General features: G+C 49.3%; 11 protein-coding genes across 11 annotated transcripts; 4 read left to right on the top strand and 7 right to left on the bottom strand.

The window, feature by feature from the left end:
- Positions 1-29: 29 nt before the first annotated feature.
- Positions 30-2180, top strand: N7466_007507 (uncharacterized protein; the record flags this gene model as incomplete). Its single annotated transcript, XM_057166896.1, has 1 exon — positions 30-2180. The coding sequence occupies one exon, from the start codon at positions 30-32 to the stop codon at positions 2178-2180; it is 2151 nt and encodes a 716-aa protein (XP_057019937.1).
- Positions 2181-4114: 1934 nt separating this feature from the next.
- Positions 4115-5714, bottom strand: N7466_007506 (aspartate aminotransferase; the record flags this gene model as incomplete). Its single annotated transcript, XM_057166895.1, has 4 exons — positions 4115-4276; positions 4355-5283; positions 5412-5490; positions 5595-5714. The coding sequence occupies 4 exons, from the start codon at positions 5712-5714 to the stop codon at positions 4115-4117; spliced, it is 1290 nt and encodes a 429-aa protein (XP_057019936.1).
- Positions 5715-6733: 1019 nt separating this feature from the next.
- On the bottom strand, positions 6734-8728 carry N7466_007505 (U4/U6-U5 snRNP complex subunit SNU66; the record flags this gene model as incomplete). Its single annotated transcript, XM_057166894.1, has 1 exon — positions 6734-8728. One exon carries the CDS (start codon positions 8726-8728, stop codon positions 6734-6736), a length of 1995 nt encoding a protein of 664 aa, XP_057019935.1.
- Positions 8729-9545: 817 nt separating this feature from the next.
- On the bottom strand, positions 9546-10281 carry N7466_007504 (aminoacyl-tRNA hydrolase PTH2; the record flags this gene model as incomplete). Its single annotated transcript, XM_057166893.1, has 2 exons — positions 9546-9850; positions 9954-10281. 2 exons carry the CDS (start codon positions 10279-10281, stop codon positions 9546-9548), a joined length of 633 nt encoding a protein of 210 aa, XP_057019934.1.
- An 855-nt stretch (positions 10282-11136) lies between these two features.
- N7466_007503 (uncharacterized protein) lies at positions 11137-12065 on the bottom strand (the record flags this gene model as incomplete). Its single annotated transcript, XM_057166892.1, has 3 exons — positions 11137-11200; positions 11264-11658; positions 11760-12065. 3 exons carry the CDS (start codon positions 12063-12065, stop codon positions 11137-11139), a joined length of 765 nt encoding a protein of 254 aa, XP_057019933.1.
- Positions 12066-15107: 3042 nt separating this feature from the next.
- Positions 15108-16800, top strand: hcsA (homocitrate synthase; the record flags this gene model as incomplete). The annotated part of the gene is made up of 5 exons (XM_057166891.1): positions 15108-15171; positions 15246-15463; positions 15544-15624; positions 15702-15769; positions 15834-16800. The coding sequence occupies 5 exons, from the start codon at positions 15108-15110 to the stop codon at positions 16798-16800; spliced, it is 1398 nt and encodes a 465-aa protein (XP_057019932.1).
- Positions 16801-17414: 614 nt separating this feature from the next.
- N7466_007501 (sphinganine-1-phosphate aldolase DPL1) lies at positions 17415-19354 on the top strand (the record flags this gene model as incomplete). The annotated part of the gene is made up of 4 exons (XM_057166890.1): positions 17415-17509; positions 17606-18083; positions 18157-18290; positions 18343-19354. The coding sequence occupies 4 exons, from the start codon at positions 17415-17417 to the stop codon at positions 19352-19354; spliced, it is 1719 nt and encodes a 572-aa protein (XP_057019931.1).
- Positions 19355-19961: 607 nt separating this feature from the next.
- N7466_007500 (mitochondrial 54S ribosomal protein uL30m) lies at positions 19962-20243 on the bottom strand (the record flags this gene model as incomplete). Its single annotated transcript, XM_057166889.1, has 1 exon — positions 19962-20243. One exon carries the CDS (start codon positions 20241-20243, stop codon positions 19962-19964), a length of 282 nt encoding a protein of 93 aa, XP_057019930.1.
- Positions 20244-20799: 556 nt separating this feature from the next.
- Positions 20800-23097, top strand: N7466_007499 (SNARE-binding exocyst subunit SEC6; the record flags this gene model as incomplete). The annotated part of the gene is made up of 1 exon (XM_057166888.1): positions 20800-23097. The coding sequence occupies one exon, from the start codon at positions 20800-20802 to the stop codon at positions 23095-23097; it is 2298 nt and encodes a 765-aa protein (XP_057019929.1).
- A 254-nt stretch (positions 23098-23351) lies between these two features.
- Positions 23352-24551, bottom strand: N7466_007498 (uncharacterized protein; the record flags this gene model as incomplete). Its single annotated transcript, XM_057166887.1, has 1 exon — positions 23352-24551. One exon carries the CDS (start codon positions 24549-24551, stop codon positions 23352-23354), a length of 1200 nt encoding a protein of 399 aa, XP_057019928.1.
- Positions 24552-25294: 743 nt separating this feature from the next.
- N7466_007497 (uncharacterized protein) lies at positions 25295-25630 on the bottom strand (the record flags this gene model as incomplete). The annotated part of the gene is made up of 1 exon (XM_057166886.1): positions 25295-25630. The coding sequence occupies one exon, from the start codon at positions 25628-25630 to the stop codon at positions 25295-25297; it is 336 nt and encodes a 111-aa protein (XP_057019927.1).
- Positions 25631-25774: the final 144 nt, after the last annotated feature.

Genomic DNA, 25774 nt, shown 5'->3' with positions numbered 1-25774 from the left:
TCTTCCTCCCTCAACCGACTGTGATCACCATGTCTCCTGGCTTGAAGATTCCCGAGTCCGGGCTGTCTCTCCACCATGAGAAACAGTCCGGAGGTGGTTCACCAAAATCCACTCAGTTCATGCGGCTAAATCTGGTGCAGAGCACTATGGACGAACTCATAGAAATTCTACGGAATGACCAGCCAGCTCGAGTTCGTCTCGGGAAACACCCGTCTCTTCATTATGCGGGCAAGTCCCAAGCCTTCCATGCCTACCCCGAAACACACCGTTCCGAGATCTACCATACTTCGACCGATGGGGCCGACGATCGGGACATCTACTTTACCGGTGTTTTGAGCCACAGTCTGGAGGTGGAAAAGGCCAAACAAGACACTGCCGCCACAGATCAGGCACTTGCAAACCTGGAGGAGAGCCTCAATGCCTTCGAGCGAGGCAAGGAGTCCAAAAAAACTCACATTATTCACCACCCGGATGAGTTTAAGGCTCTGCGTGCCGCTGGCGCTGGAAGTTCCACTCTCCGGGCTCCCAAGTCCAAGGCAGACTTGGAAAAAGACCGATTCCTCCGGGCAGGTTCGAACCGATCGCTTACCTCAAGCCCGACCCTGGGTGGTCTCAAGTCTCCCATGCCCATGCCTACCTCCGCCCCGTCCTCGCAGATCAAAAACCAAGCCCGCCTCGACGCCCTCAAGACCCCCTTCATCCACCTTCTTGCCGTCCGAGCCGTTTCGACCAAGTTTCTCTCACGTCAAACATGTTCCAATCCCGAGGACTGCGACAATCTAGCCCAGAAATACGCCGTGGAGAACCGTCTCAACCATGAAAAGTTCGATCTCAGGGACAAAATCTACAAAGACCTTGACGTGTGGAAGTTTCCCTACCCAAATCAAGAGGACCGACAGCAAGCCATTGAGAATGCTGTTTCGGCCTTTGATCGGTTGCGAATCTCTCGCTCGGATAAGTTGTGGCAGATGCTTCTTTCTAAGGAGGAGCGTGGTAAAGGGAAATGCCTGTCACGCCTCAATCTGAACACCGGGCCGCCCGTCAAGAAGACCACTGCTCCGCGGATTCAGGTGGATGGGGCCGATGACCGGGCCAGCGGCGAGGGTACCGGCAACGAAGCGGACCGTCCTTCTTTCTCTTCCATGGGACTAGATGGCGCTCCACCTCGATCAATCCCAAGTGCGCAGAAGTCTCGGGCGGAGAAAGAGCCTGCTAAACGACCTGTCAAGGCCAAGCCTACTAATAACAGCACCTTGACCGGTCGGGTTACAAAGAAGACAGGAGGAAAAGCTCCGGCCAAGGTGGATGGCAAATTCAAGTCTGCTGAGTTCGTGCACTCATCAGACGACGACGAAATTGACATGTCCGATGCCGCGCCACCCCCAGCACCTCCGGCTCCGCGCCCGAAGGACAAACCAGCTCCACCTAGGAAGACGCAAGCTCAGAAGGGCCCTGCAAAGACCCAGGCTCCTGCGAAGCGTCCTGCCGACCCTCCAACTGCATCTAAAGCCCCGAAGGCCGATGCACCTACCCCCAAGCTCGAATCATCCCAATACAAGTCGGCCTCTAAGAAGCCCGTCTCTCGACAGTCCACCTCACCCCAGAAGCCATCCCCACTAGGCTCTTCCCCTCCCACCAATGCATCTGATGTACCGAAGCGCAACCGCTCCGATAGCCAAAACCAGCAATCCTCCAGTTCCTCCTCATCTTCTCCTCTCATCTCCCAACTTGCCCGGGCCAACAAATCCACCGCTCCCGCCACCACTGCTCGCGTTTCAAAACCCGTGGGACAATCCAATGGCGTCACAAAGTCTACGGCCACAGGCAACCCCTTGAAGCGCAAAGCAGAACCCGTGACAGCACAAGCTGCACCCGTCCGTACAACCGGCAATCTTGATCACAAGCGGCGCCGCGCCGTAAGTGCCTCTAGTGGAGGCAGTACTGGCAGTGCATCACCGCCAATGAGCTATGATATTGCCCGGCAACGGCTGTCGGAACGGTCGCAGATATTCAAGCGCCACTATGCCAAGTACCGCACCCTGCATAAGTCCCTCGAGGCCCAGGCCAACCCTTCCCAGGCGGATCTGGACAAACTGGTACGACAGCACGAGCATCTGCAAAGTGAAAAGAGAGAGATCTGGGAAGAAGATCGACGCCTTCGGGAAGGCATTCTCTCATGAACTGATTTTATATTCTGAATGTTTTCCTTTTTTTTCATTTCATTCATACCTCCCCCTGCATGGTGACGCTCTCACCCAACAACCCAACATGGCGAAAAATGAATATTATTACCCCCAATTCGACAGCCCCGGCGTTTTAATGGTTTTCATCTTAACTTTTATTTTTCATCTTTTTCTTTAAATATCTCTTTTTTTTTTTTTTTTTCTTTTTCTTTTTCTTTCCTTTGTCTCATCCCAAGGCCGTTTTACATCTGATATTTTCCCATTCTTTGCATCCCATGAAGAAGCCACACATACCCCATGATTTATTACATCCATGAAGCTTCATCCATATCGCATCCCTATCATATCCGCTCACACCGAGCTCCCAATCATCAAAACTATAAAGCAATCCCCCATTCCCAAGCCCCCAAAAAAATTCAAGATTGATTCAAAACAAAACTCTTTCCCTCGAAAAAAAAAGGAAAATCTAAATTAATACTATGTTAACCAAATCCAATTCAATTCAATTCATTCCATATCATCTTCCCTCAATTGCCATCCAATTGCCAATTTCCCATAAAGCCAATTCCAAAAAAAAAACAACAGCCACAAGCCCAATTTCCAGACCCTCGTAGATCCACGCACCTTACCCCGGATCAGCAAGTCTCAGGTCCTGGTTCGCCGTTCCCACGCCCGCCCTGATTGGTGGCTTGACACATGTGAGTCACGGGATCCATTATTTATTCAATCATGATTGTTTTGCTGATGTTTCGTTTCACTCTGTATTACCGTATCATACACGGGTAAAATACGATTACATCATGGATCTGGACCTTTTTTTTCTTTTCATGCACGTTGATAGGAAAGGAAAGAGAAAGGTCCCCTTCCCCTCTCAGTATTTATTGCTGCGATTGGAATAAAAGTGCGAGGTGCCACGGGCACTCGAAAATTACTTACTTACTTACTTACTGCCGATACTACACAGTATATACATAGTATACATAAAAGATGTATTTGATTGACATTCAAATGTTCAAATAGGACATTTCTATGTAATTGATGCTCAGCGCTGCAGTTTGGGTTTGGTGTGGGTTGGCTTGGGCTGGTATGTTATTTTGCCTTGTTTTAAGTACCCTACAAGGTACCTACTCACCTACTCCGTACTCCATTAAGGATGGGTACATTACGCATGTGCGGGAGGTTTGCAAGGATCTACAAAGAGTTCTTTCTTAATTCATTTCTTCGTTGTTTCAACTACATCATGTGTCCCGAGGTCCTCAGGCAGGTGCTCGGGTGGTTGGCGGTTATGTTATCATCGTACTCCTGTCTCGATTGGAACTAGTCCCTTGTTCCTGCTCGGTTCGGGAGGATGTCTTTTTTGTTAGCTTGAACTTTGTTTTCTGTAGTTTGGATTTTTGAGGGAATAATTCCTTCTGGTCTCGTGCTGGTTGTGCTTGAGATCCAGTTGGATCCGTGGGTGCGGATTATAGTATCGGGTCATTGGGTAATTGGGGCATCTGAAGTCACGCTGGCGGGTTGAAAGTGTGGGTTTACTTTCCGCGCCATGCAAGGTGTAGGAATGCTTGACGGTAACCGGGTCATTTGCTGAGTTCCAAACAACCTTGGGAGTGACCTCGGGACCTTACCTGGGTAGTACATAGTATGTAGAGCAGGGAATCGTAGTTGGGAAAATAAAGGAAAAAAAGATAAATCAATCCAAAATCTCCGTTGAGATGGACAAAGCCAAGCCATGCTAATATAAAACAGAAACATTCGATATTCAGTACAGGAGCCCGCGAAGCAACCAAGCGCATCACAATCACATCCGCACGGGCCCGATTCCACCTTCGTATCCTTGTTCCAGGAACCTCTATTCCGTTCATGCAGAATAATACAGATCCCCCTCATTCCTTCTTTATCGTTCGTGTCTAACTTTTGTTTGTTCTTCCAATTTAACCAGTAACCTTGAAGATGGACTCGGCGAGACGCTGGACGTTGCCGGAGGTGATACCAGCGACGGAGATACGGCCGTCCTTGGTAGCGTAGACGGAGTGCTCCTTGGCAAGGACGTCCATCTGCTCGGGCTTCAGACCAGTGAAGGCGAACATACCAATCTGTTGTAGGGGGAAAAAAAAGTTCATTAGCCAAACATACACTTGAGAATAAAAGGGTCATCTGATGTGTGCTCTTACCTGGCTGGTGATGTGAGACCAGTCGTGCTTGCTGCCGAGCTGCTCCAGGTTCTTGCGCAGAAGCGCGCGCATCTCAATGATGCGGTCGGCCATGCCCTTGACCTCACCAAGCCACTGCTCGTTAAGGGCAGGGTCGTTCATGATGGTGGAGGCGACACGGGCACCGTGAATAGGGGGGTTGGAGTAGAAGGGACGGATGAGAATCTTGATCTGAGACTCAACACGCTTCTTCTCCTCGGTGGACTCGCAGACGAGCGAGAAGGCACCGACACGCTCACCGTAGAGACCCATGTTCTTGGCGAAACTCTGGCACAGAGCAATGTTGTGGCCCTCCTGGACGAAGTGACGGGGAGCGAAAGCATCAGTGTCGGCGTTACCGCTGGCAAAGCCCTGGTAGGCCATGTCGAAGAAGGCAAAGTGACCCTTCTGCTTCATGACATCGCTAATCTTGCGCCACTGGTCTTGGCTGGGGTCAACACCGGTGGGGTTGTGGGCACAGGCGTGCAGCAGGATGATGCTGCCGTTGGGGGCAGCCTTGATGTCCTCGATCAGACCCTCGAAGTCCAGACCAATGGTATCCTTGTTGTAGTAGCGGTACTTCTCGACCTCAAGACCGGAGTCCTTGAAGACGGCACCGTGGTTGGCCCAGCTGGGGTTGGGGAGGTAGACCTTCTTGGCGCCGGGGTAGAACTTCTCGAGGAAAGCACCACCGATGCGGAGGGCACCAGTGCCGGAGATGGTCTGGGTGATGACCAGGCGGTCCTCCTTGATGACAGCAGAGTTGGATCCGTAGGCAAGCTCGGCGGCAGCGTTGGTGAAGGCGGGGATACCGGTAATGCCAGCGTATTCCTTGTCGCTGCGTGATGCAACAACCTTGTCCTCGGCGGCGCGGACGGAGGGCAGGACGTAGGGCTTGCCCTTGTCGTCACCTGTGTCGCGAATTATCAATTAGCTATCCAATGTTTTCTTTTGTTTCCTTGTTTGTAATATTTCTCTGCTCGGTTTGATGCGCAATGCCAACTAAGCTGTTCAATGGGGTTTTGTGGGGATCACTTACGGTAGGCACCAACACCGAGGTTGATCTTCTCCTTGAAGGAGTCGGCCTTGAAGGCCTCGGTGATACCCAGAATAGCATCCTATCGAGTCCATTGCATCAGTGAGTTCCTTGAGACTCAATGCCAGCTCAAAAAAAAATAGCTGGGATAAAGAAAATAAACAAAAAAAACCTGGATTAGCTTACAGGAGGACCCTGGGGAACCTTGGACCAAGCAGAAGCTTGACGAGCACCGAAGATGACAGTGCGCATGTTAGCCTCACGGGCAGCAGCCGAGCGGCTGGCGACACGCAGAGTGGAGAGCATTTTGGATGATTTGGAAAGACAAGAAAGAAGCAGAAAGGATGGACACAAATCCAAAGGAATTGGGGGAATTGGGGATAAAAAGGGAAGAACCGGGAGCAATGAGGAAAGGTCGGAGATCTTGCGGTTTGACTGTTTTGGTTTGACTCATGTGATAACGGTATTGGGTACAAAGTCTGTGGTGTGGGGTTGCATACTTAAGATTGGTACCGGGTACATCCGTGTCCGGCGAGAACAGCCACCTTCGCAAGGGCGGGATTGGCTCTTCCCTCCGCACATTTATCCCCATGCATGAGGCGATGATCATTGATTGATCACTTGAAATATTCCGATTTATTGGTTGCTATGGGAGATGCAAGGTTTTTCTGGGGAGTTTTTTTTTAAAAAAAAAAATTTAGATAGAGCTACCTTAAATTATGCATGTCTACTATACTTGTATATTGGTCCCTTTTTGGTGTGTGCGTAACAGTCTTTCACATGCATCTAAGCTACGTAGAGCTCTATGAGAAAAACATGAAGAATCATATATGGAACTCGTCCCCGACATTGCGCGACATCGGCTTTCGTTTTCCCGGTGAACTGATTAAGGCTGAAAGCTCCACTCCTTTCTTCCCCTCACGCAAGTTGGGGTAAAAACCGGTCTTTAATGAACAAGGATTAAAAAGTTGTAACCAATGATCGAGTTCGGTTTTTATGATCAATTGGTTTTATGTAATCAGATACTAACTAGTACACATCAAAGCTGGGGTAATTCTACGTGCACCTGCGGACTTTGAAAATTTCCAAGACAAACATTGAAAGTTCGGTTAAATACTTAAATAGCAAATACCCGGACGCGGACACCCCACACGCGGAGGGCATGGTCTGATCGACTCCCCGGTGCCGGGTTACTTATTACGGGAGGACTTGACAGATATGGTTAGCGGATTTAGATAAATGTAATCGTGAGGTTGGTCATTTTGCAACTATACACACGGAAGAGAGAAATTAAACACAATCATAATAATAACAATGCCACGGGTTTAGCCGAGTCGTACACCAGCCTGGCGGTTCTTCCGCGCTTGCTGTCCCATGGCATTGTTCATACCCGTGTGTTGACTGCTGTCCATAGTACTCATGGCCTCACGTTTATCTTCATCTTCCATCTTCTTCAATCGCTTCTCCGTCTTCATCTTGCCGCTACCCTTGCCGTGGAACTGATGACTGAGGTGCTTGAAAGCTTCCTTCTGATTCATCGAGCGGCCGTGTTCATCCACATACTTGAGTTGCACGTCGGGCTTGTATTCCTTGTTGAATACCTCGGCCATTTGGCGGGCTTCCTGTTGGTCTCGCTGCTTGTTCTCCCACCGGGCGTGTTCCTCACGTTCACGGGCCGACATGCGGTCGAGTTTACCAGAAGTACGGTCACGCTCACGCTGCATCCGAGCTCGTCGGTCGGCCTCAGCTTCACGGTTCTCCTTTTCTTGAAGGAAGCGCTGGCGGTCACGCATAAGAGCATTGCGATCACTGCCACCAGTGTCCTTCACCAGGCCACGCCGTCGCAGCATAGACAATGCAGCTCCCATACCCTGATCCAATGTAGCTTCTTCTTCCAGTCCAGTGCCGGTCATCTCTTCTTTCTCCTTTTGAGATTCCTCGCACTTGATACGTTCGGCGAGATCTTCGTCGTCTTCAATATCATTGTAAGAGCGCTCCATATCAACATCCTGTGGTTCGTCCTCGGGTTGAGGCTTCGCCTCCACAGGTGTAGACTTTTGTCGTTCTTCCCGCTCAGGAAGTGTAGGTTTCTGGAGGTTGGAGATGAATTCAGATGTCTCGTCAATTACAAGGCCGGGTTCCTCTGCATCGCCTTCGGGGGTTTCCACATCCATCGGGGTCTGTGAACCTTCTTCGCGAAGCTGCTGGGCAAGATCCTCTGGGCGCATCTTCTTGCGCTTTTTGAAAGCAGCACGTCGCTGTAGTGCAAGAGATGCTTGTAGGTCATCGTCATCCACAAAGGAGATATTCTGATCGATCGGCTTTCGGGCGGGAGCCTGAACTCCATTGCCTGAATCAATATCCATAGAAGCGCCATTTGATTCGACGTGGGGGGTCAGGTCCTCGTCATCAATGGTCGCTCGTTGTTTGGTAGTCTTGGCCTTCTTCTTCTTCGGCTTCTTGATCTTGATCTCGCTGATATCCATGTAATCGGAAGTTGGAATCTCGGGCTCCAGGTCTAGGCTGATAGCTCCCATCCTTAATTTGCCCGAGACCTCTTGACGTTTGGCCTCCCGTTCCTCCTCTGTGGAACCCTTGGCGTCTAATGTAAATCTTTTGCGTTTCTTGCCGTCGATCTCCTCGTCATATTGCGAGAGAATTCCTTGGTTTTCGGCCGTAGGATCGTAGACAGGCTTGCGCTTCTTCAGTTCTAGCTTTTCCTCGGTCCTCTCCATCTCTGCCAAGTTCACATTTTCAAGCTCATCGCCCCCCTCCTCGTCATCCACCGCGGCGTCCTTGAGTGTAAGAATATGGTCCTCGCCACCTCCAAATGCGCCGATAGAATGTCCGACTTTGACACCAGCAAGATCTTCAGAAGTATATTGAATCGCAGCCTCGCGCTCTCGCTCCTCAAGTTCTTGGGCTAGTTTGCGCGCGCGCTCCTTCTCGATCTTCTTGGTCTTTTTCTTGGATTGCATCAACCAGGCCTTGGTGTCCAGGTCGGCGCCGAGCGACTCGCCCAGCGTAGTGCCTTCCAGCTGCAGCTTACGCTGGGCCTCGTCGCGCGCTCTCTTGATGGCGGCATTCTTTTCTTCGCGACGTTTTTTCGCGTCGGCGTCGTCCTGAAGTTTCTTCCAATTGTCATATCCTTGTTCCTGTCGTGTTTCGAGGGTGCTCGCGGGGTCTTCTTCGTCTTCGGATCCGCTGGAGGAGTCGTCTTCTCTAAATTCGGGACCGGTGGCGCTGGGGACAGGGAGTGGCTTGAGTCCGAGAGAAATTCGGATCTTGTTGGTCTGCTCAATAGACACGGCGTCCGCCATGGTGACGGGTGTTTCGTGTGGAGCAAAACTAAAATGAGCGGTGTGGAGAGTCAAGGATCAGAGAACAGAGGTAAAGCAGAGAAGCTGGATTTCAAGAGAATCGATATGAATCCGCTATCAATATCAGTTCCACCCGATCCAGAGCCCGGGTCATGTGACTGAATCCACCATCCCCAATCGGGTATAGTGCGATAATCTTTCCATTTAAAAAAAGTTTGCTCTCCCGTTTTCTTTCTTCTTTCTTCAAACACACCATAGATCTGTGTCCAGATTTCCCGGTCTCGAGGGCTTGTCCTTTGTGTTTCGGTTGAGAGCTGGGCAGTTCGACGTCATGGGGCCATTCTTCATTATGGATGGCACTTTACGGTATCCAGTCGACGGATCTCAGATTAAAGTCTGCACTGGGGGTGACCTGGGTCTTGAGCTCCCGCCTTGGTGAGCTCGGTTTAGGTTCCCGGTTGTAGACAGCGTCATATTCCTGAACTCTTTGCCGATGGCCGTTGGTCCGTGAGGCTAGGGACTAACCATGACCTGCAAACATCCCATTTCCATAGCTATTGAATATTATTTTGTAGACGGTTACATTTCTCAACATTCGAGAGAAAGAACCCTATATCAAGGCGCGCCTCGATGTTCGCTGAGAGGACCTTGTGTAATGCTTAACAGACTATTTCGTCCTGCATGAAATTTTCTACAAGACCCACGCGCATATACCCATCAGGGTTTGCTAGGTGATAAGGTTGTCCGTGATAGATGAAGCTTCATCATTCATGATCATTATGTCCAATGGCATACGACTTTATGGGTAAAATATAGTTTACAGCAACTTCAAATGCCCGGTGACACCATCAACAACGCTCTTGGGTCCCAAAACACCCAACACCGTCCGGCTCCCACTGGCAATCTGTGTCCGACCCGCATCCTGAATAACACGCGCGCAAAGACCCAGGCTCATAGCCTGCGCCTGGAGGGTCAACAGCTCATCCTCGCCCTTAATCTGCAGCGCAATCTTAGCCTGTCCACAGCGCTCCCATTGGCGCAGCATCTTGCTTTCGGGCGCATGCGTGAGGAAGTATTTATAGCAAGCGAGTGTCGCATGCGAAGCTTGAGCGGCGATTTTGCCTAGAGGCGCGCAAATAAAAGTTAGCATTGCGAAGAAAAACTTGAATATCCACCAGCCTCGTTTTCGTAGTAGATTACTGTAGATTAGAAGTAACAAACTTACCCTTGGTCATGCCCAAGTCTGTCCTCACAACCAAAACCAGCTTCACTTCCTCAGCATTGTCTTCAAAGTCGGCCAGCTCCTCGCCATTGCCCTCCTCCTCGCTCTCCTCGTCGGACTCGGCTTCGGCCTCTTCTTCTCCTTCCTCGTCTGAAGAGTCTCGGTGGACCTTGACGTCGTACCCGTTAGGCCAGCCTTGCTTCTCTTTGAAGAAGAACAACGAGGAACCTTGGCCGATAAAGTAGCCTGTGACGCCTGCAAGGATGGCGGTCGCGATCACGTAGGCGGTTGTTGTTGGTGGGATGCGGTCTAGAGTTACTGGCGCGGCCATTTTGAGGGTAAGGAGGGTGGTGCTGAGGAGGATTGGTTGAGTAGTGGCGAGAATGGTTGATCAATTCAAAGATTTGGAAGGTTGGGTCCGCCGAGTGTTTGATTAGTTATCCGGCGTTGCCAACTCTACTAACTCACTAGTTAGTAGTAGATTCCATGCTTCGCTGAAAGAACATACAGTGTACAATTCCAAACTGACTTTTGCTTTTCAATCCTCATTTCCAGCCGCCTAAAATTTTATCATCAGTTAGACTGGTTTTTGGGATTTTTCCCATCTTTATCGATTCAAACATTAGAATGCTCCAAACTCTCATTTCCTGGATACATTATGTATGCATTTGTACGGAAGATATATGTATGCAAAGCACGCACATATAACCTTGGAATCCTCCAACCATCCAGTCATCAATTGATTGATACGAACACACTTACATAGTACTTAGTAGCTTCATTGAAAGTACTCCACATGCGTGTACTACATATTCCAAGGGTTGACTTCGGGAACCACATGCCCACAGGTGCAGACATCCAGGGCGCTCGATGGACTGGATTGGATCCATGACCCGAAGTCGTGACCCACCTGGGCAATTTACAACATTTTTTAATGTTGGCATTGTTGAGAGGTTGTGTCTTCAAATGTTAGGTATATATTTCAAATGTTGAATCCAGGTTAAATGAACTTTGAAATTGGCCTTGATTAAAATTCCTAACGAAGCAGCTCTAGGTAAATCATTGAACTAAAGCTTTCCAGAGAACTTGAAAGAACACGCGCCTCCAAGTGCATTGAAATACAAAAGGTCTGTGACCCCCGCTATATACAACCCCCCAAAACAAATTTCCCAAAAAATCAAATCTCTTAGTTGGCACTGCCAGCAGGAGCAGCAGGACGCGCGCCGGCGTTACCAGGCATGCGGCGACCCCTAGTACAATCGAGGTTAGCATAACAGTCACACAAAGGGACTCTGACTTGAGGTGAAACTTACATGAAGGTACGGCTGAAGAAAGAAATACCAATCATGAACATCCAGCTGGGAACAGCACCAATGCCGTAAAGGGCATAGCCGATGGGAATGTTCAGCTTGTTCTGGGCGAGCCAGCTGTCGGTGGGGTGCATGGCGCCCTCGTAGGCCTCGACCTTCTCGAAGTTCTTCTCGGAGTGGATCTTGTAAAGCTCATCGGGGGTGACGGTGGTGGAGTTCATGCTGATGATGTGGAGGGGAGTAGGCGCGCGGCCTTCAGCCTGGGCCTCGGGGACCTCGAAGTAGTAGACAGAGGGAGCGCCGGCAGACCAGATGGAGCAGAGAATGCGGTTCTCCTCACAGTCCAACAGAGCAAGGTTGGGAGAGGTGGGATCGGCGGCGAAAAGGAGGGTGGATTCCTGATGAAATGTTAGTGATCGGGAAAACAGGGGATTCGGGAACGCGTAGGCAGGAAACAAGCCCGCATCGAGAAAGAGAGAAAGAAAGATAGAATGCTTACCTGGAAGGCTTTAGTGGCATGGTCACAGCGACCGAAGCAGGTCTTGTTGCCACCAGTCACGAAGATGTACCAGTCCTCAACCTGGGGTCCGGGAGTCAGGACAGACTCCCAGTTCGCCAAGGTCAACGGGGTGACAGACTTCTCAGAGACCTTCTCAGCCATCTTGACGATAGGCTCGGCCGGAACAGCAGTCGGCACGAGGCCCTTGGCCTTGTTGAACCATCCCTGCACGCGGTCGGCGAGGGGCACCTGTTCCTGTGCCAGGGCAAGGGCAGGGAGGAGGGCGACAAACGATGTGAGATGCATCTTGGCTGTGACGCGTGTTAAATCAAACCATCAACCGGGTAATCAACAAAGTTGCACAGTTGCAAATATGAGACTTTGAAAATCAGATCAAGATTGAAGACTTACCTAGACAGGTATATCGATTGACACAGGCCGGAGGGTGGATAGGAGTAAGAAAGATGGAAGCCACCTAGCCCGGACGACATCTGGCCTGAGCGCCCGGACCAACCACATCCGCGTAATTGGCACGCGGGGAGATCCGACCCACTCGGCCTTCCTTTCTAGGTATTAAGTAATCTTGTTTTTGCCTCTTTTTTCCTAAGTATATTTGAGCTGATATCATTGACTGGGATTTATTACAGAGGTTGAAATCTGGATCTCTTATTCTTGAATCTATATTATTCAATATCGCTTTTTTTGTTGTGGAATCTGTCAACTGTACCCCCCAGATTTATGACTTGCATAGCTCTAACGCTGTTTCTCCACTTCCACACTAATATTTGCGGACTCTAAATTTACTATTGCTTTACTCCCTAGCGTTAAAGCATACATTTCATCCTACCATATATCACAGCCAAGTACTGGGTTTCAACCATCTATGTTACATACGAGGGTTCTTTGGGCGGTGTTGGGTTCCAGCTTTGAACTGCATACTACTACTTAATAAGAATATCGAAATATCTGAACTTTGCAACCCCTTGAGTAGCTGCAATTGATAAAGCCAGTCTCGTATCTACTGGTAACAATTGCATGATTTGTGTCATTAATTGGCATATGGTTTGATTCACCGGTGTGAGTAGTATAGAGTGAAAGATGCCAGGTGGGGGCTAGATAAAACATTTGAAGGTGAAATCATCTAAATCACCCAGAGCAACAATACGTACTATTAATGTGTATACCATTCACGAATATATTGAAGGAATATCCTGGATGGATCTGCTTATTTGAATAAACATTTGAGAATCTCAACAGAAGGGCTGTAGTGTTGTCAGTGTTGACATTTAGTTCAATGTTGTCATCCATACTTGTATTAACACTTGAATGCAACTTAAAGTGCTCCTCTTCCTTTCATGATCTTCATATCAATTGCCATGAACACCAGTACCAATTACACCAGTTGACCACTACCATGGCCAGAGGTCTGTGTTTTACATTTCTCCTCACAGCCATCCTCATCTTTTCAATCTATTTACTCACAACAAGAGCTCGTGTACGTCCAAACAGAATCCCCAAGTCACAAACAGTATCATACCAGGCAAAGCAGGCATTAAAACGCCATCGGTGTTACCTGTATCTTGAGGTTATTAAGCTGATATTAAATTTGTCATGACATAATAGACAACCCTCCAAGATGTGACCCCGTTTCTCGTACATCCGTACCTCGACGCACGCCGAGACTTGATAGGTGCATTTCAAAAGACCCAACTCCATCCTGTCTCTGATTTTTGACCGAATAATTTACAGGCTTCCTCGAAGCACACAATGCAATAGTCCGATGGGTGTGCATAATTCTTACAGTTTTCTTCAGCTTTGGCAGCATTTTGCTACTGATCCTGATGTGGTTTGACATGGAATCTCTTTACGCGTGTATAATAGACAATTGTCTTTGTGTGGTCTGGCCCGAACCAGAAACAGACATTGAGCCAGATCTGGGATTGAATGATACACCACTTATTCCTCCCCACATGCAGGAAGGACCAAAGGGAATCGAGCTGCGTGCTATTTACAGGGTGCCCGGATCACTGGCGGGACCATTTGCGTCCGGAGCACTGGCATTTGCGGCGGTTTGAGGGTGGTGGACTTTGATTTGTGCGAGTTTCTCATGCAGTATGGTCACCGACACTCCCTCGTTTCTTATTCTTTCACAGAATACACTAATTTCAATACGAGTGTCAGTTTTTAGGTGAATGTGTTACTCACATAGAAACTCTGAGTCACCGCTTTTTAACAGCTCTTTTGAATTCACCTTACCGCTTTTCTTTCTTCCCTACCAATTGATCACTTTTCTGCTTTTCTGCTTTTCTGCCGGAAATTCCACATTCTTCAGGGATCTCCAGGGCTGGTTTTCTACAGAAGTACAGAAGAATGTTTGGAATATGTACAGACATGCCTTTGCTGGATAGGATCCTACAATTTACTTGCTAATTAAAATGCTGCTGTGCTACTGCGGGCCAACCCAAACTTTGGAACCTCTCTTAAGACAGTACCACTCATTATCCTCTTTCCAATTTAAACTAATAGTACCCACGTTGACAGTTGCTTGATTGGGGTATCGGTAATGGGCTGCGGCGTTTTTAGATCGATTGACCTGTATAGAGTTGAAGCTACTAGACCACTAGTAGTATGTAGTAGTATCCATGCTATCTGGGTTAGCAGGTACGTACTTATTCAACCTCATGAACGGCGTGGGGTCGAGTAGTATGACGACATGAATTGATCTACCTTATCATGGGAATCAAAATTTATTACTAAACAAAAGGTTCTAGTCGTTGGCATCGGCCAAGTCCACCGGTCACTGTACGCAGGCATGGACCCCGCCGTGCCGATGTCGGTTCCCATGGGGCGCAATGTAGAGGGAAAGAAGAAAAAGGACAAAACAATTGCCCACGCACAATGGCAACAGCTTGATGTTAGAATGCTAAAATATCCCTGTAAATGCAGGCGAACTCTATCAGGAATTGAAAGTAGCCGATCTCGAAACTGAGTCATATACAAGGAACAAGAAAAAAAAAAAAAAAAAGACCCAAAAATGCCACTGTAGATTGGAGGAACCTAGTATGAGCGCATTCGGCGCAACGCCAACCCTTGCTCCACCCCGCAAAAGTGAAATTTTTCTCTTCTTTTTTGCCGCCGAGAGAGCGCAGGACGATTACTACGCAAAAGGGCCATCACACCGCCCACTCCACTTTATGACTCTTACTTCTCATTTAATTCTCTCCTCTTGAAACATAAATATCAATTGAAATTCTTCTTTGACCCGGTATTGAACTTGGTCCCATTATACCTTGACCCTTCACCACCGCCACCTACCCCTCCATAACCCCACCAACCTCCATACCCACAATGTGTCCCGGTGCCGACCCCGAGTCCAATGGGCAAGCCGCTGAGGCCAATGGAAACCACGATGGTATGTCATTTTGTCCTGCGTGATTACATTTCTCTCCCAGCCCAAGAGCAATGGTTTTAATTGAAATTATTCAGGCTTCACTGGCATTGAGACCCGCCAGAACCCTCACCCCTCCGCCTCCCGCAACCCCTACGGCCACAATGTTGGCGTCACCGATTTCCTGAGCAATGTCTCTCGCTTCAAGATCATTGAGAGCACTCTGCGTGAGGGCGAGCAGTTTGCCAACGCCTTTTTCGACACCGAGAAGAAGATTGAGATCGCCAGGGCCCTTGATGACTTCGGTGTGGACTACGTGAGTCATTCGCCTACACCTTCTATTTCCTCGCAGGGTATAATAGCAACAAGGATATAATACTGACAACCTCAATTTAGATTGAGCTTACTAGCCCCTGTGCTTCCGAGCAGTCCCGCGCTGACTGTGAGGCCATCTGCAAGCTTGGTCTGAAGGCTAAGGTACGTTTCTAAGTGTTGGTGGCAAATTCCCGAAAATGGGAATTCTTGGTTGATCCCAGACGCTAACTCTGCTATAGATTCTCACTCACATTCGTTGCCACATGGATGATGCTCGTGTTGCCGTTGAGACCGGTGTTGATGGAGTGTGAGTCTCGATGCAAATTTTCTCGAAAAACCTCTGGGAATGGTATAACTGACTATTGAACTAGCGATGTTGTTATCGGTACCTCTTCCTACCTCCGTGAGCACTCCCACGGCAAGGACATGACCTACATCAAGAACACCGCTATTGAGGTCATTGAGTTCGTCAAGTCCAAGGGCATTGAGATTCGTTTCTCCAGCGAGGACTCCTTCCGTTCCGACTTGGTCGACCTTCTGTCCATCTACTCTGCCGTCGACAAGGTCGGTGTGCAGCGTGTTGGTATTGCCGACACCGTTGGCTGTGCCTCTCCCCGCCAGGTCTACGAGCTCGTTCGTGTGCTCCGTGGTGTTGTCGGTTGCGACATTGAGACCCACTTCCACAACGATACTGGTTGCGCTATCGCCAATGCCTACTGTGCCCTTGAGGCTGGTGCCACCCACATTGATACCTCTGTCCTCGGTATCGGTGAGCGTAACGGTATCACCCCTCTGGGTGGTCTGATGGCCCGCATGATGGTCGCTGACCCCGAGTATGTCAAGAGCAAGTACAAGCTTGAGAAGCTCAAGGAAGTTGAGGACTTGGTCGCTGAGGCCGTTGAGGTCAACATCCCCTTCAACAACTACATCACCGGATTCTGTGCCTTCACCCACAAGGCCGGTATCCACGCCAAGGCTATTCTTAACAACCCCAGCACCTACGAGATCATCAACCCCGCTGACTTCGGCATGACCCGTTACGTGCACTTTGCCTCCCGTTTGACTGGTTGGAACGCCATCAAGTCTCGCGCTCAGCAGCTCAAGCTTGACATGACCGATGCTCAGTACAAGGAGTGCACTGCCAAGATTAAGGCTCTGGCTGATATCCGTCCCATCGCTGTCGACGATGCTGACAGTATCATCCGTGCCTACCACCGTAACCTCAAGTCTGGTGAGGACAAGCCTTTGATGGACCTCAGCGCTGAGGAGCAGGCCATCTTCGCCGCCAAGGAGAAGGAGTTGGCACTTGAGGCTGAGCAAAATGGTGTTGTCGTTTAAGCTTCTACCAAGTGTTCCATTTCTTCTTTTTGTTAAACAGCGTGCGTTTTATTCGCCAGAGCATTCCCGCGTCCATGAGCTTGCATAGCGGCAGCCCGCTTGAGAGTCGAGGTGCCGAGAAATTTCTGATGATTTGATGTGTTTTATGTGTTAGGGACTTTTCTTTTTTGTTTGATTCTCAGGTTTTGAAAAAAGTCTTTTATATGTTTTTCTATTACACTTTGGAACCCGGACAGGAAGAGCTGGGTTGGGGTTGAAAGAGAGTTCTCTCTCTATTGTATATAAGCGCAAAGGCCAATTTGGCGACAGCAATAAATAAGCCGATTTATATGAGATTGTTCTACGTGAAAGAAATCCGAAAGAAGCGCGAATAGACTTCAATCATTCATTTAGATTACTTTAATCTAAGTAAATTAAACAGGCAATCTCCCAACTCCCAACTCCTACGGACTCGGAGTGTACTACTTACTAGTAGCACTGCATGTGGGCAAGCCTCGGCTTGGCTGACGTTACGGGATTCGGATCGGACCTTACTTAATGTCCACCTCCGCCCCAGCTTCTCCGATTCCTCCATCTCTTGCATCATTATTCCCTATTCACGTCTCACGGGCACGATGAGTTATTCAGCGTTCCCAGTCGCCTTGCAGAACAAACTGCTAGGTTATGGCCGAGCGTCTAGTACCCATTTATCCGCCTTGAATCTAGACCTGTAAGTACTAACATGGCCGGACTTCCCCCGCGAAACCAACAGACCCGCCGATTCACTCTGCATCAACGCTGACAAAACCCCTCAATCATTTTTTAGCATCCGCAACATTATTTTTGTTCTCTTCATCCTTCGCTATACCCGCAAGACCTTTTACTCCCTCCGCGGCTACGGCCTCTTTGGTAGCATCCGCAATGTCTACCTCGCCATTCGCTTGTTTTGTTACTCAGTCCTTCTGCGCACCCCCGGTGTGCGCGGCATGGTTGACAAGGAGGTGAAGACTGCTATCGAGGATTTACAGAAAAAGCTCGTGCCATCTGGACCGGATGTGGATCGGTATCTTACACTCCCGAAGGAAGGCTGGAGTCCGGAGAAGGTCCGTGAAGAGCTCGGGAAACTCGCTGGCATGAAGCGTACGCGCTGGGAGGATGGTCGCGTGAGCGGTGCTGTCTACCATGGAGGCGAGGACCTTTTGAAACTCCAAGCGGAGGCTTTTGGCCAGTTTGGTGTCGCAAACCCGATTCATCCGGACATCTTCCCTGGAGTCCGGAAAATGGAGGCCGAGGTTGTTTCTATGGTATGTGTCAATATATCGCAGGAATTTCAAAAAGAAATGGGGGATTCTGTATGGAAGCTAATTGTTAATAAAGGTGTTGAACATGTTCAATGGCCCCTCTGATGGTGCTGGCGTCACCACAAGTGGTGGCTCGGAATCAATTATCATGGCTTGTTTGGGTGCCCGGCAAAAGGGACTATTGGAGCGCGGCATCAAGGAGCCCGAAATGTGAGTTTGATCTGAATATTCCAGTGATATGCGGTCATTAACGGTTTTCCAGGATCATTCCCGACACAGCTCACGCTGCTTTCATCAAGGCCTGCAACTACTTCAAGATCAAGCTACACCGTGTTCCATGCCCTGAGCCTGAGTTCAAGGTCGATGTTAACGCCGTGCGTCGTTTGATAAACCCAAACACCGTGCTTCTCGTTGGATCTGCACCAAACTTCCCTCACGGAATGGTTGATGATATCCCTGCTTTGTCCCGCCTGGCTACAAAGTACAAGATCCCTCTCCACGTGGACTGCTGCTTGGGATCATTCTGCATCGCCCTTCTGAAGAAGGCTGGCTTCCCCTCACCGTATGAGGAGGAGGGCGGTTTCGACTTCCGTCAACCCGGCGTTACTAGCATTAGTGTGGATACTCACAAATACGGCTTTGCTCCTAAGGGTAACTCCGTCCTGCTCTATCGCAACAAAGCCTACCGAAGCCATCAATACTTCGTATACCCCGACTGGTCTGGTGGTGTTTATGCCTCGCCCTCCGTGGCCGGTTCCCGACCTGGTGCTTTGATTGCTGGTTGCTGGGCTAGCTTGATGAGTGTCGGTGAATCCGGTTATATTAACAGCTGTACTGAGATCATCAATGCTACCCGCAAGTTTGAATCAGCGATTCGCGAGCATCCTGTCATCTCGCTACACATGGAGATTGTGGGTAACCCGATGGTCAGCGTGATCGCATTCCGCAGCAAGAACGGTGCCATTGATATATACGACGTTGCTGATGACATGTCCGCCATGGGATGGCACCTCAATGCTTTGCAGTCACCCCCAGCCATGCATTGTGCCTTCACTATTCCCACTGCCAAGGCCGTCGACCAGCTTATCACCGATTTGGTTAAGGTCATCGACAAGGAGCTTGAGAAGGCCGAGGAGCGCCGCAAGCAAGGAAAAGCATACATTCTACAGCGCGGCGACACTTCCACGCTTTACGGTGTTGCTGGCAGCATTCCAGACAAAAGTGTTGTCAGCCGCTTAGCTGTGGGCTTCCTCGACACTCTGTACAAAGCCTAAGCCTTTGATGCCAGATACCATCCCCTCTCTTTACGCCTTTTTCCCAATGTATACCCGAGACTATTGTTATTCGTTCGGGTAACAGAACTCAGATGCCTGAACAATCCAAAGCCGCATACTGAGTATAAAGCCAGTAACGGAGTCTCGCCCTGGGCTTTTGGACTGGGCCTCGCGGCGTTTGTGGTCATGATTTTAAGCGCCTCCTTCTATCTGCCGATGCAGACTGAACACACGAAAACGACTGGCGCGTCTATTCTATTCTTAGTGATATCAATTCAAATTGCACATATTCTTTTTCGAGTATAATTGAATCAGTGTTCCGTATAATACATGACCGACGAGAAAAAAAAAGAGTATAAAGCCACGGCTGAAGCCAAGTGACCATAGAAATAGAATACATGACATAGTAACAATAAAGCGCGCTCCATGCAAAACATAAAAAAGACAACAAGACAGTCTCCATGCGCATCGGATAGCGGAATAGAGGGGACGAGGTAGGCATCCAAAGCATCGCGATCAAGGGTATCCGTGGATGACCCGACCTTTTATCCCATCAACCTGTCATTCCATTTCGAGGCATAGAGATGAACATCCAGCAGTATATAAACTACTGGGTAGCCTCGCCCCGTTCCTGTGCACAGGTCTTCTCAACGTAGTATCCGGGATCGGGTTTGCGCTCGAGCCAAACCTCGTGCTTGCTCATATAGCTGTCCACCTCTCTCACTTCGACAAGTTCCTTGACCTTCATGATCTGACCCGCAGAAGATTGAGACACGGGGTGGAAGACAGTAGCCATACGCTTCTTCAGGCCGAGCGCCTTGAGGACATCTGTTGTGCGGCGAGGAAGACCGATTGCCGATCGGAGTAGGGTGACACGGAAGTAACTCATTTTGAAAATGGAGATTGAGGAGAGAATTGAGAGCGTCTTGTGATTTGGTGGACTAAACGTGCGCCGTTCGGTTCGGGATGGATCGCGTTGCGCGGAGAGGAGTCGGGATATGATGGTTTCCCAGTAGATTCAAGTATATGGAGGTGGAGGAGATATCAAGCGACTGGCAATTGAATAGATGGCCAAATCAAGTAGATCGAGTATGCACTTCCTTACCAACGTGATCACGATCCGTTTACGATGTGAAGCCGCAAAATCCTGGGCGGTGACTCACGTGCGTTAATTCTGCCGCTTCAGCGGTTGGAGTCTCCGCAGTCTCCAAGGTGGAGCGACCACTAGTTGTACACGGTAATGCGGTGCTGGATCTTGGAGCCTGCCTAGCTGCGCACAAACACCCTGGAACCAATTTCCAATCGGTCCGACCTTTGATCTCAGACGCATGCCCGCACCTTAACTCGTTCCCCCATCTAAATATCGAGCCGCACCGCGGTGCCTCCGATTACCGACCTACCGACAATAACACTCATACCAACACCAAGACCTCTCCGCAATAATCATGGACAAAGCCGCAGTATTGGCGAAAACCCCCAATGCCGACGGCACGGTTGCTATGCCCCGGCTCGGGGATTTACTCCGGCACCCAGAAGATCTGGACAAGATCAGCGGGCTGAAGGCCGAGTACCTGCGCAAGAAGGCAGCTGTTGATTCACGACTCCGTGAGGGACTTCGAGACCAGCTAGAAGCCGTGCAGCGCAGTATCGGGGCCTTGACCGAGGGTCAGCGCCAGGTGTCGAAGACGAAAGACGAATTGGCCGGGATCGACAAGTTATGCGCAGAATCGCAAGATAGCGTGGAGGACTTTGCGCAAATTGACAAGTTAGCACGGATCCAGCGGGATTTTGATGCGACGTTGATGATGAAGAAGGGCTTGGAGAATTTCAGTTCGGATCTCCAGGAGGTCGAAGACCTACTTAAGGAGGATGATGAGGATCTTGAGAACCAGCCGAATCTATTGCGGGCCCATATGCATATTTCGCGATTACGGGATTTCAGAGATGAGGCTATGGACCAGATCCGAAAGGCGCATGATGCTAGTGCGGAGGGTACCTTGACAGAATACTTCCAGGGACTGGATTCTGTTATTGATTGGTTTGATGATCATCTTGGGACAGCTTGCATGAATCTCATTCCATTGGTTCAGGAGGATAACAAGAGTATGGTTGTTCGATTGGCCGTCTTGGTCTTTAACGAGGAGAAGAATGATGATACTGTGCGAGCTTTACAAGAAGCGCAAAAAGACCACAAGGACCTGGCTAGTCGTTTCAAGTCCATGCATATTGGTCCAAAGACGGTGCGCGGGTACAAGGAAAAGCTCCTACAAGCGATCGAGTTTTATGCGCGCAACCAATTTGACCAAACCAAGGATCAATTTCTTGGTGACCCAGATCTTCTCGAAAAAAGTTTCCGGTGGTTCTTCAATGATCTCTTCACGGTCAAGCAGGGCATGCAAAATCTGGTTCCGAAGAAATGGAAGATCTACAAGACCTACACTGATATTTACCACCGCATGATGCACGACTTCCTTGTTGGTATGATTGACGACCCCGAAATCCCTGCAGATAATCTGTTGAAGATTATTCACTGGGGCGACAAGTATTACAAGAAGATGAAGAAGCTCAATTGGATGCCGAATGAGCTCCAGCCCAACCTCCTCGATGACAGAGAGCCTGAATTGATTCGCCAGTGGCAGAGTGTAATTATCAACGCCGTCGAAGAATGGATGGAACGTATCTTCGAGACCGACAAGAGAGGCCTCGTGGAGCGACAACCGGATGCACTGGATACCAACGCCGAAGGAGTTTTCCGCACCAAGACACTGGCAGATATGTGGCGCATGCTTCATGAGCAGGTCGTCGCAGCGGGTGCCTCCGAGCGAGCTGATGTCGTTGAAGGTGTCATTGATGCCATGTTCCGTTCCCTGAAGGGCCGACAGAGCGCATGGCAATGCTTAATCGACGAAGAATGCACCAAGGCCCAAGCAGCTGGTCCCGATCAGAACGAGGGTGTTCAGCTGTTGCAGGATTGGTTGGTCGGTGTGGCCAGTGATCAGATTGCCTGTATCGACGATAATGAAGAGACAGGCCAGATGGGCTACCTGTCCAAATTCAAGCGCGATATCGAGACACTGGTTACACCCAAGTACATGGCCACGCGTGCAAACGAGGAGCTGGATGCCCTGCGCGATGGCTATGTCGATCTGAGCACACACTGCCTGGCGCAGTTTGTGCAGGTAGTGTTCACAGTGGATCTCGCGACTGTTATTCCAGATTTGTTCACCGCAAAGTGGTACGGCGAATATGCTATCAAGCGGATCACGTCCACTTTCGAAGATTACATGACCGACTACACACCCGTATTACACCCCTCACTAGTCGACATCCTCGTCGAAGAACTATCCGACGAGCTGCTAGTCCGGTACCTATCTTCAGTCCGCAACAAGGGTGTCAAATTCCGCCGCAACGCCGACCCCTTCACCGACAAGTTCAAAGACGATGTCCTCACGGTCTTTGCTTTCTTCCAGAAATACGAGGACTCCTTCGAAGGAACAATCAAGCAAAAATGGCGTCTTGTGGACTGGCTGGTCCGCCTGCTCGAAGCCGAAAAGGGCCAAGGAATTGTCAATGTCTACGAGTCGTTTAAGCTCGAGTATTGGGACCTACAGCTCTCCTGGGTGGAGGCTGTCCTGCGTACCCGTGATGACTTTGAGCGAAGCATGATCAGTGGTATCAAGGCGAAGGCTGCAGAACTGTCTGTTGAAAGAGGCATGGAGACTATAATGGGCCGATTGAGGTGATTATGATTGCAATAGTTACATACCATAATGCCACCTTGAAAGAAGGAATGATGATGGCTCTGTATTAACCATGCGGTGTTGGAATTGGGAATTAGAGTCTCCAAGCTGGCTTGAGATGCGCAACCCTTGAGCCACTTTTGTGAATGAATTAGCAAGCAAGTTCTACTATACTGCCACGAATAATAGAAATGAATTTGAACTATCCGAAGAGATCATCGTTATTTCAAGCTTTAATCGCCTTAATCGAACCAGAATCATCTGCCAGTGGAATCTAGACTTTGGCTCGCAACAACGGCATACTTCTCCCCGAGCCGTGCATTCCTGCCAAAATCACCACCAACAGCAAGCTTCTTCGCTCCCATCTCACAAATATCTACCGTACCGATCCGAATCTCTTTCGCCCAGAGGAAAGGGTACTGCGGCTGAGTCGGCGTAGATTTTGATTTTGATGTTGATGTGGAGGGGGAAGGGGGCCCTTGCACGCGGGGCACTGTCCTCGCTTCATTGGAATAATAATCTTTATACCGTCCTAAAAGGCCCTGTGCATTGAATTCAAAGCGCTGAGGCATATGCCTGCCTTTGTTGGCAGAATTTGAAGAGCCATGCCTGGGCTTCGGTCGCCCCCGCACATAAATCGTGTTGACGATCGTCGCGTGCAAGAGGAGTGGCCGTGATTTCGATTGCCGAGCCAGAGCGGCAGTGTAAAGGTCAGGTAGTAGCTCCGCTTTTTTTGAGACACCAGTGGATCTTGATTGTGTGTGATTCTGCTTGTCGTCATCTGCCTCGGCTTTTTCTGCAGGCTTTTTCTGCATCTTATTCTTCTCTTTCTCATTCTGTTTCTGTTTCGCTTTCGGCTCGCCGACCAGGAAACCCGCCTCGACGAATTTATCCCGTAGCATCAGGCAAAATGGGTACAGACGTCCTGTAGGATCGACGGGTGAGGCATGTAGAACAGTAGCGGCCTTTGCATTGGGTAGTGCATGTAGCGATTCGAGAGAGATGGTCAGTTGATGTTGAGATTGGTTTACCCGGTGCTTTGGTGTAGATGTAGGGTCTTGGCGGGTATTTCGATTTTCCTTTTGAAGGGCCACGCGCTCCGCTTCATGCATCAGGTTGACTAGGTCGAGCGAACGCAGGAAAGAGATGGCCTCGTTGAGACGCTCTTCACTTGGGAGACTCATCACACCGAGCGTCAGGTGAAGCGTGCCCAGGGGACGAACCGCACCCTCGGGAATGAGGGGCTGTGACGACTCTGAGCCATGATCGGTTGACGACTGGTCGCGTTTTTGGAGGAGCTCTGCAACCGGGACTGGTGGGTTGTCCTTTTTAAAGACAGCTATTGATGCTTCTAGCTGTGGGGTGGAGCTGATATTGATCAACGGGAGACATAGAAAATGCGTAAGAGGTGGACGCTTCTCCTGTGTTTGTGGCCCGTTTTGTCTGCGTCCCGTCATGGCCCGAGTATGTGTTGAATATAATCGACGCGTACAGGAGAAATGATGGGTTGTAAGCGAGAGCCTACAAGGCCATGATATGCTCATTTAGTGGGAAGTTGATTGAGGTGGAGTAGTATAAAAAGTTATTGAAAGTTGAAACCATGGACAAACCACAAACATATGGTGTTCCATAGCCGCCATATGCTCAATACACTATTTGTCCAAATCTCTACCGCCCTACACTCCACTCTGTAAATGTCCAATAATCAACCTATCGGCTTATTTCGGCGGTATTCATAATTCAATATGCTCACCCGACTGTTATGGAGTCAAAATGGCGATTACTGGCGAAGCAGACTTTGTAGGCACCCCCAAAACTGGAAGGACTCTGAAATTATTGTTTAACTCAACAGCATTAGGAAGCATTGGGCTCCGAATTTAAAACTAACTCGAAAACCGCGGAATTTTTCGGGCCTCCGCAAAATCTTTGAAGGCTGAGTCGGGGATTTGAATTGTGAAATAGTTCCAACCAGCCCTGGTAAGATCGCGAGAAGCTATTCAAGCTTGCAATCATGTGGAGGTCAAGAGAATTCAAGAATGCCGATGCGTACTCATCCTTCCCAGGATCCACGAAATCATGGACAAGGATTTTTGAAATACCAGGCTTCATGACATTTGTAATGTGTTTTATCGCAGCCATACAGTCACTGTTTTGGATTTGACGAGTTATCTGTCAGCCTGCGCTCCAATATCTCTTGCTACTAACGGGTTGTTTCATACCTGGTTGAGTGATCCATCAAGACATGGCTCAAAAGGTAGATATCGGCGCCTTCTACCGATTGAGGAGAGAACATGTCCTGTGACTGCCACTGAATTCTACCTCCTAGGGCTGAGGGAACAGTTCTTTGAGCAAGTTCAACCACACTGGCGTGGTCTTGTACAATGAAAGACATGCTAGGATACTTTGTTCCTAGCCGCATCGAGTGTTGTCCGTTTCCGCCTCCGATATCAACAATGAGCGCATCGGGGTCTAATGAGTTGAATGGGAAGATATTTTCGATTGGCTCATCAAGAGGTGTGTTGTAATGTCCAGCCATGGCGTCGGCAAAGCGACTCCCTCGTTTCTGATCCACCTGGTGATAGTAGTCGTACAGTGTCTTTTTGGCTGTGAGCAGTTGGCAAATGTTCATCACAACGAGTCTTCCTTCAACATTCTGATAACCTACTGTTGAATGCAAGTT

The sequence above is a fragment of the Penicillium verhagenii genome, assembly GCF_028828195.1.
Source record: "Penicillium verhagenii strain IBT 33310 chromosome Unknown utg000007l_segment0_segment0, whole genome shotgun sequence".
Lineage (NCBI taxonomy): Eukaryota > Fungi > Ascomycota > Eurotiomycetes > Eurotiales > Aspergillaceae > Penicillium > Penicillium verhagenii.
This window is presented reverse-complemented; position numbering and strand designations above follow the sequence as displayed.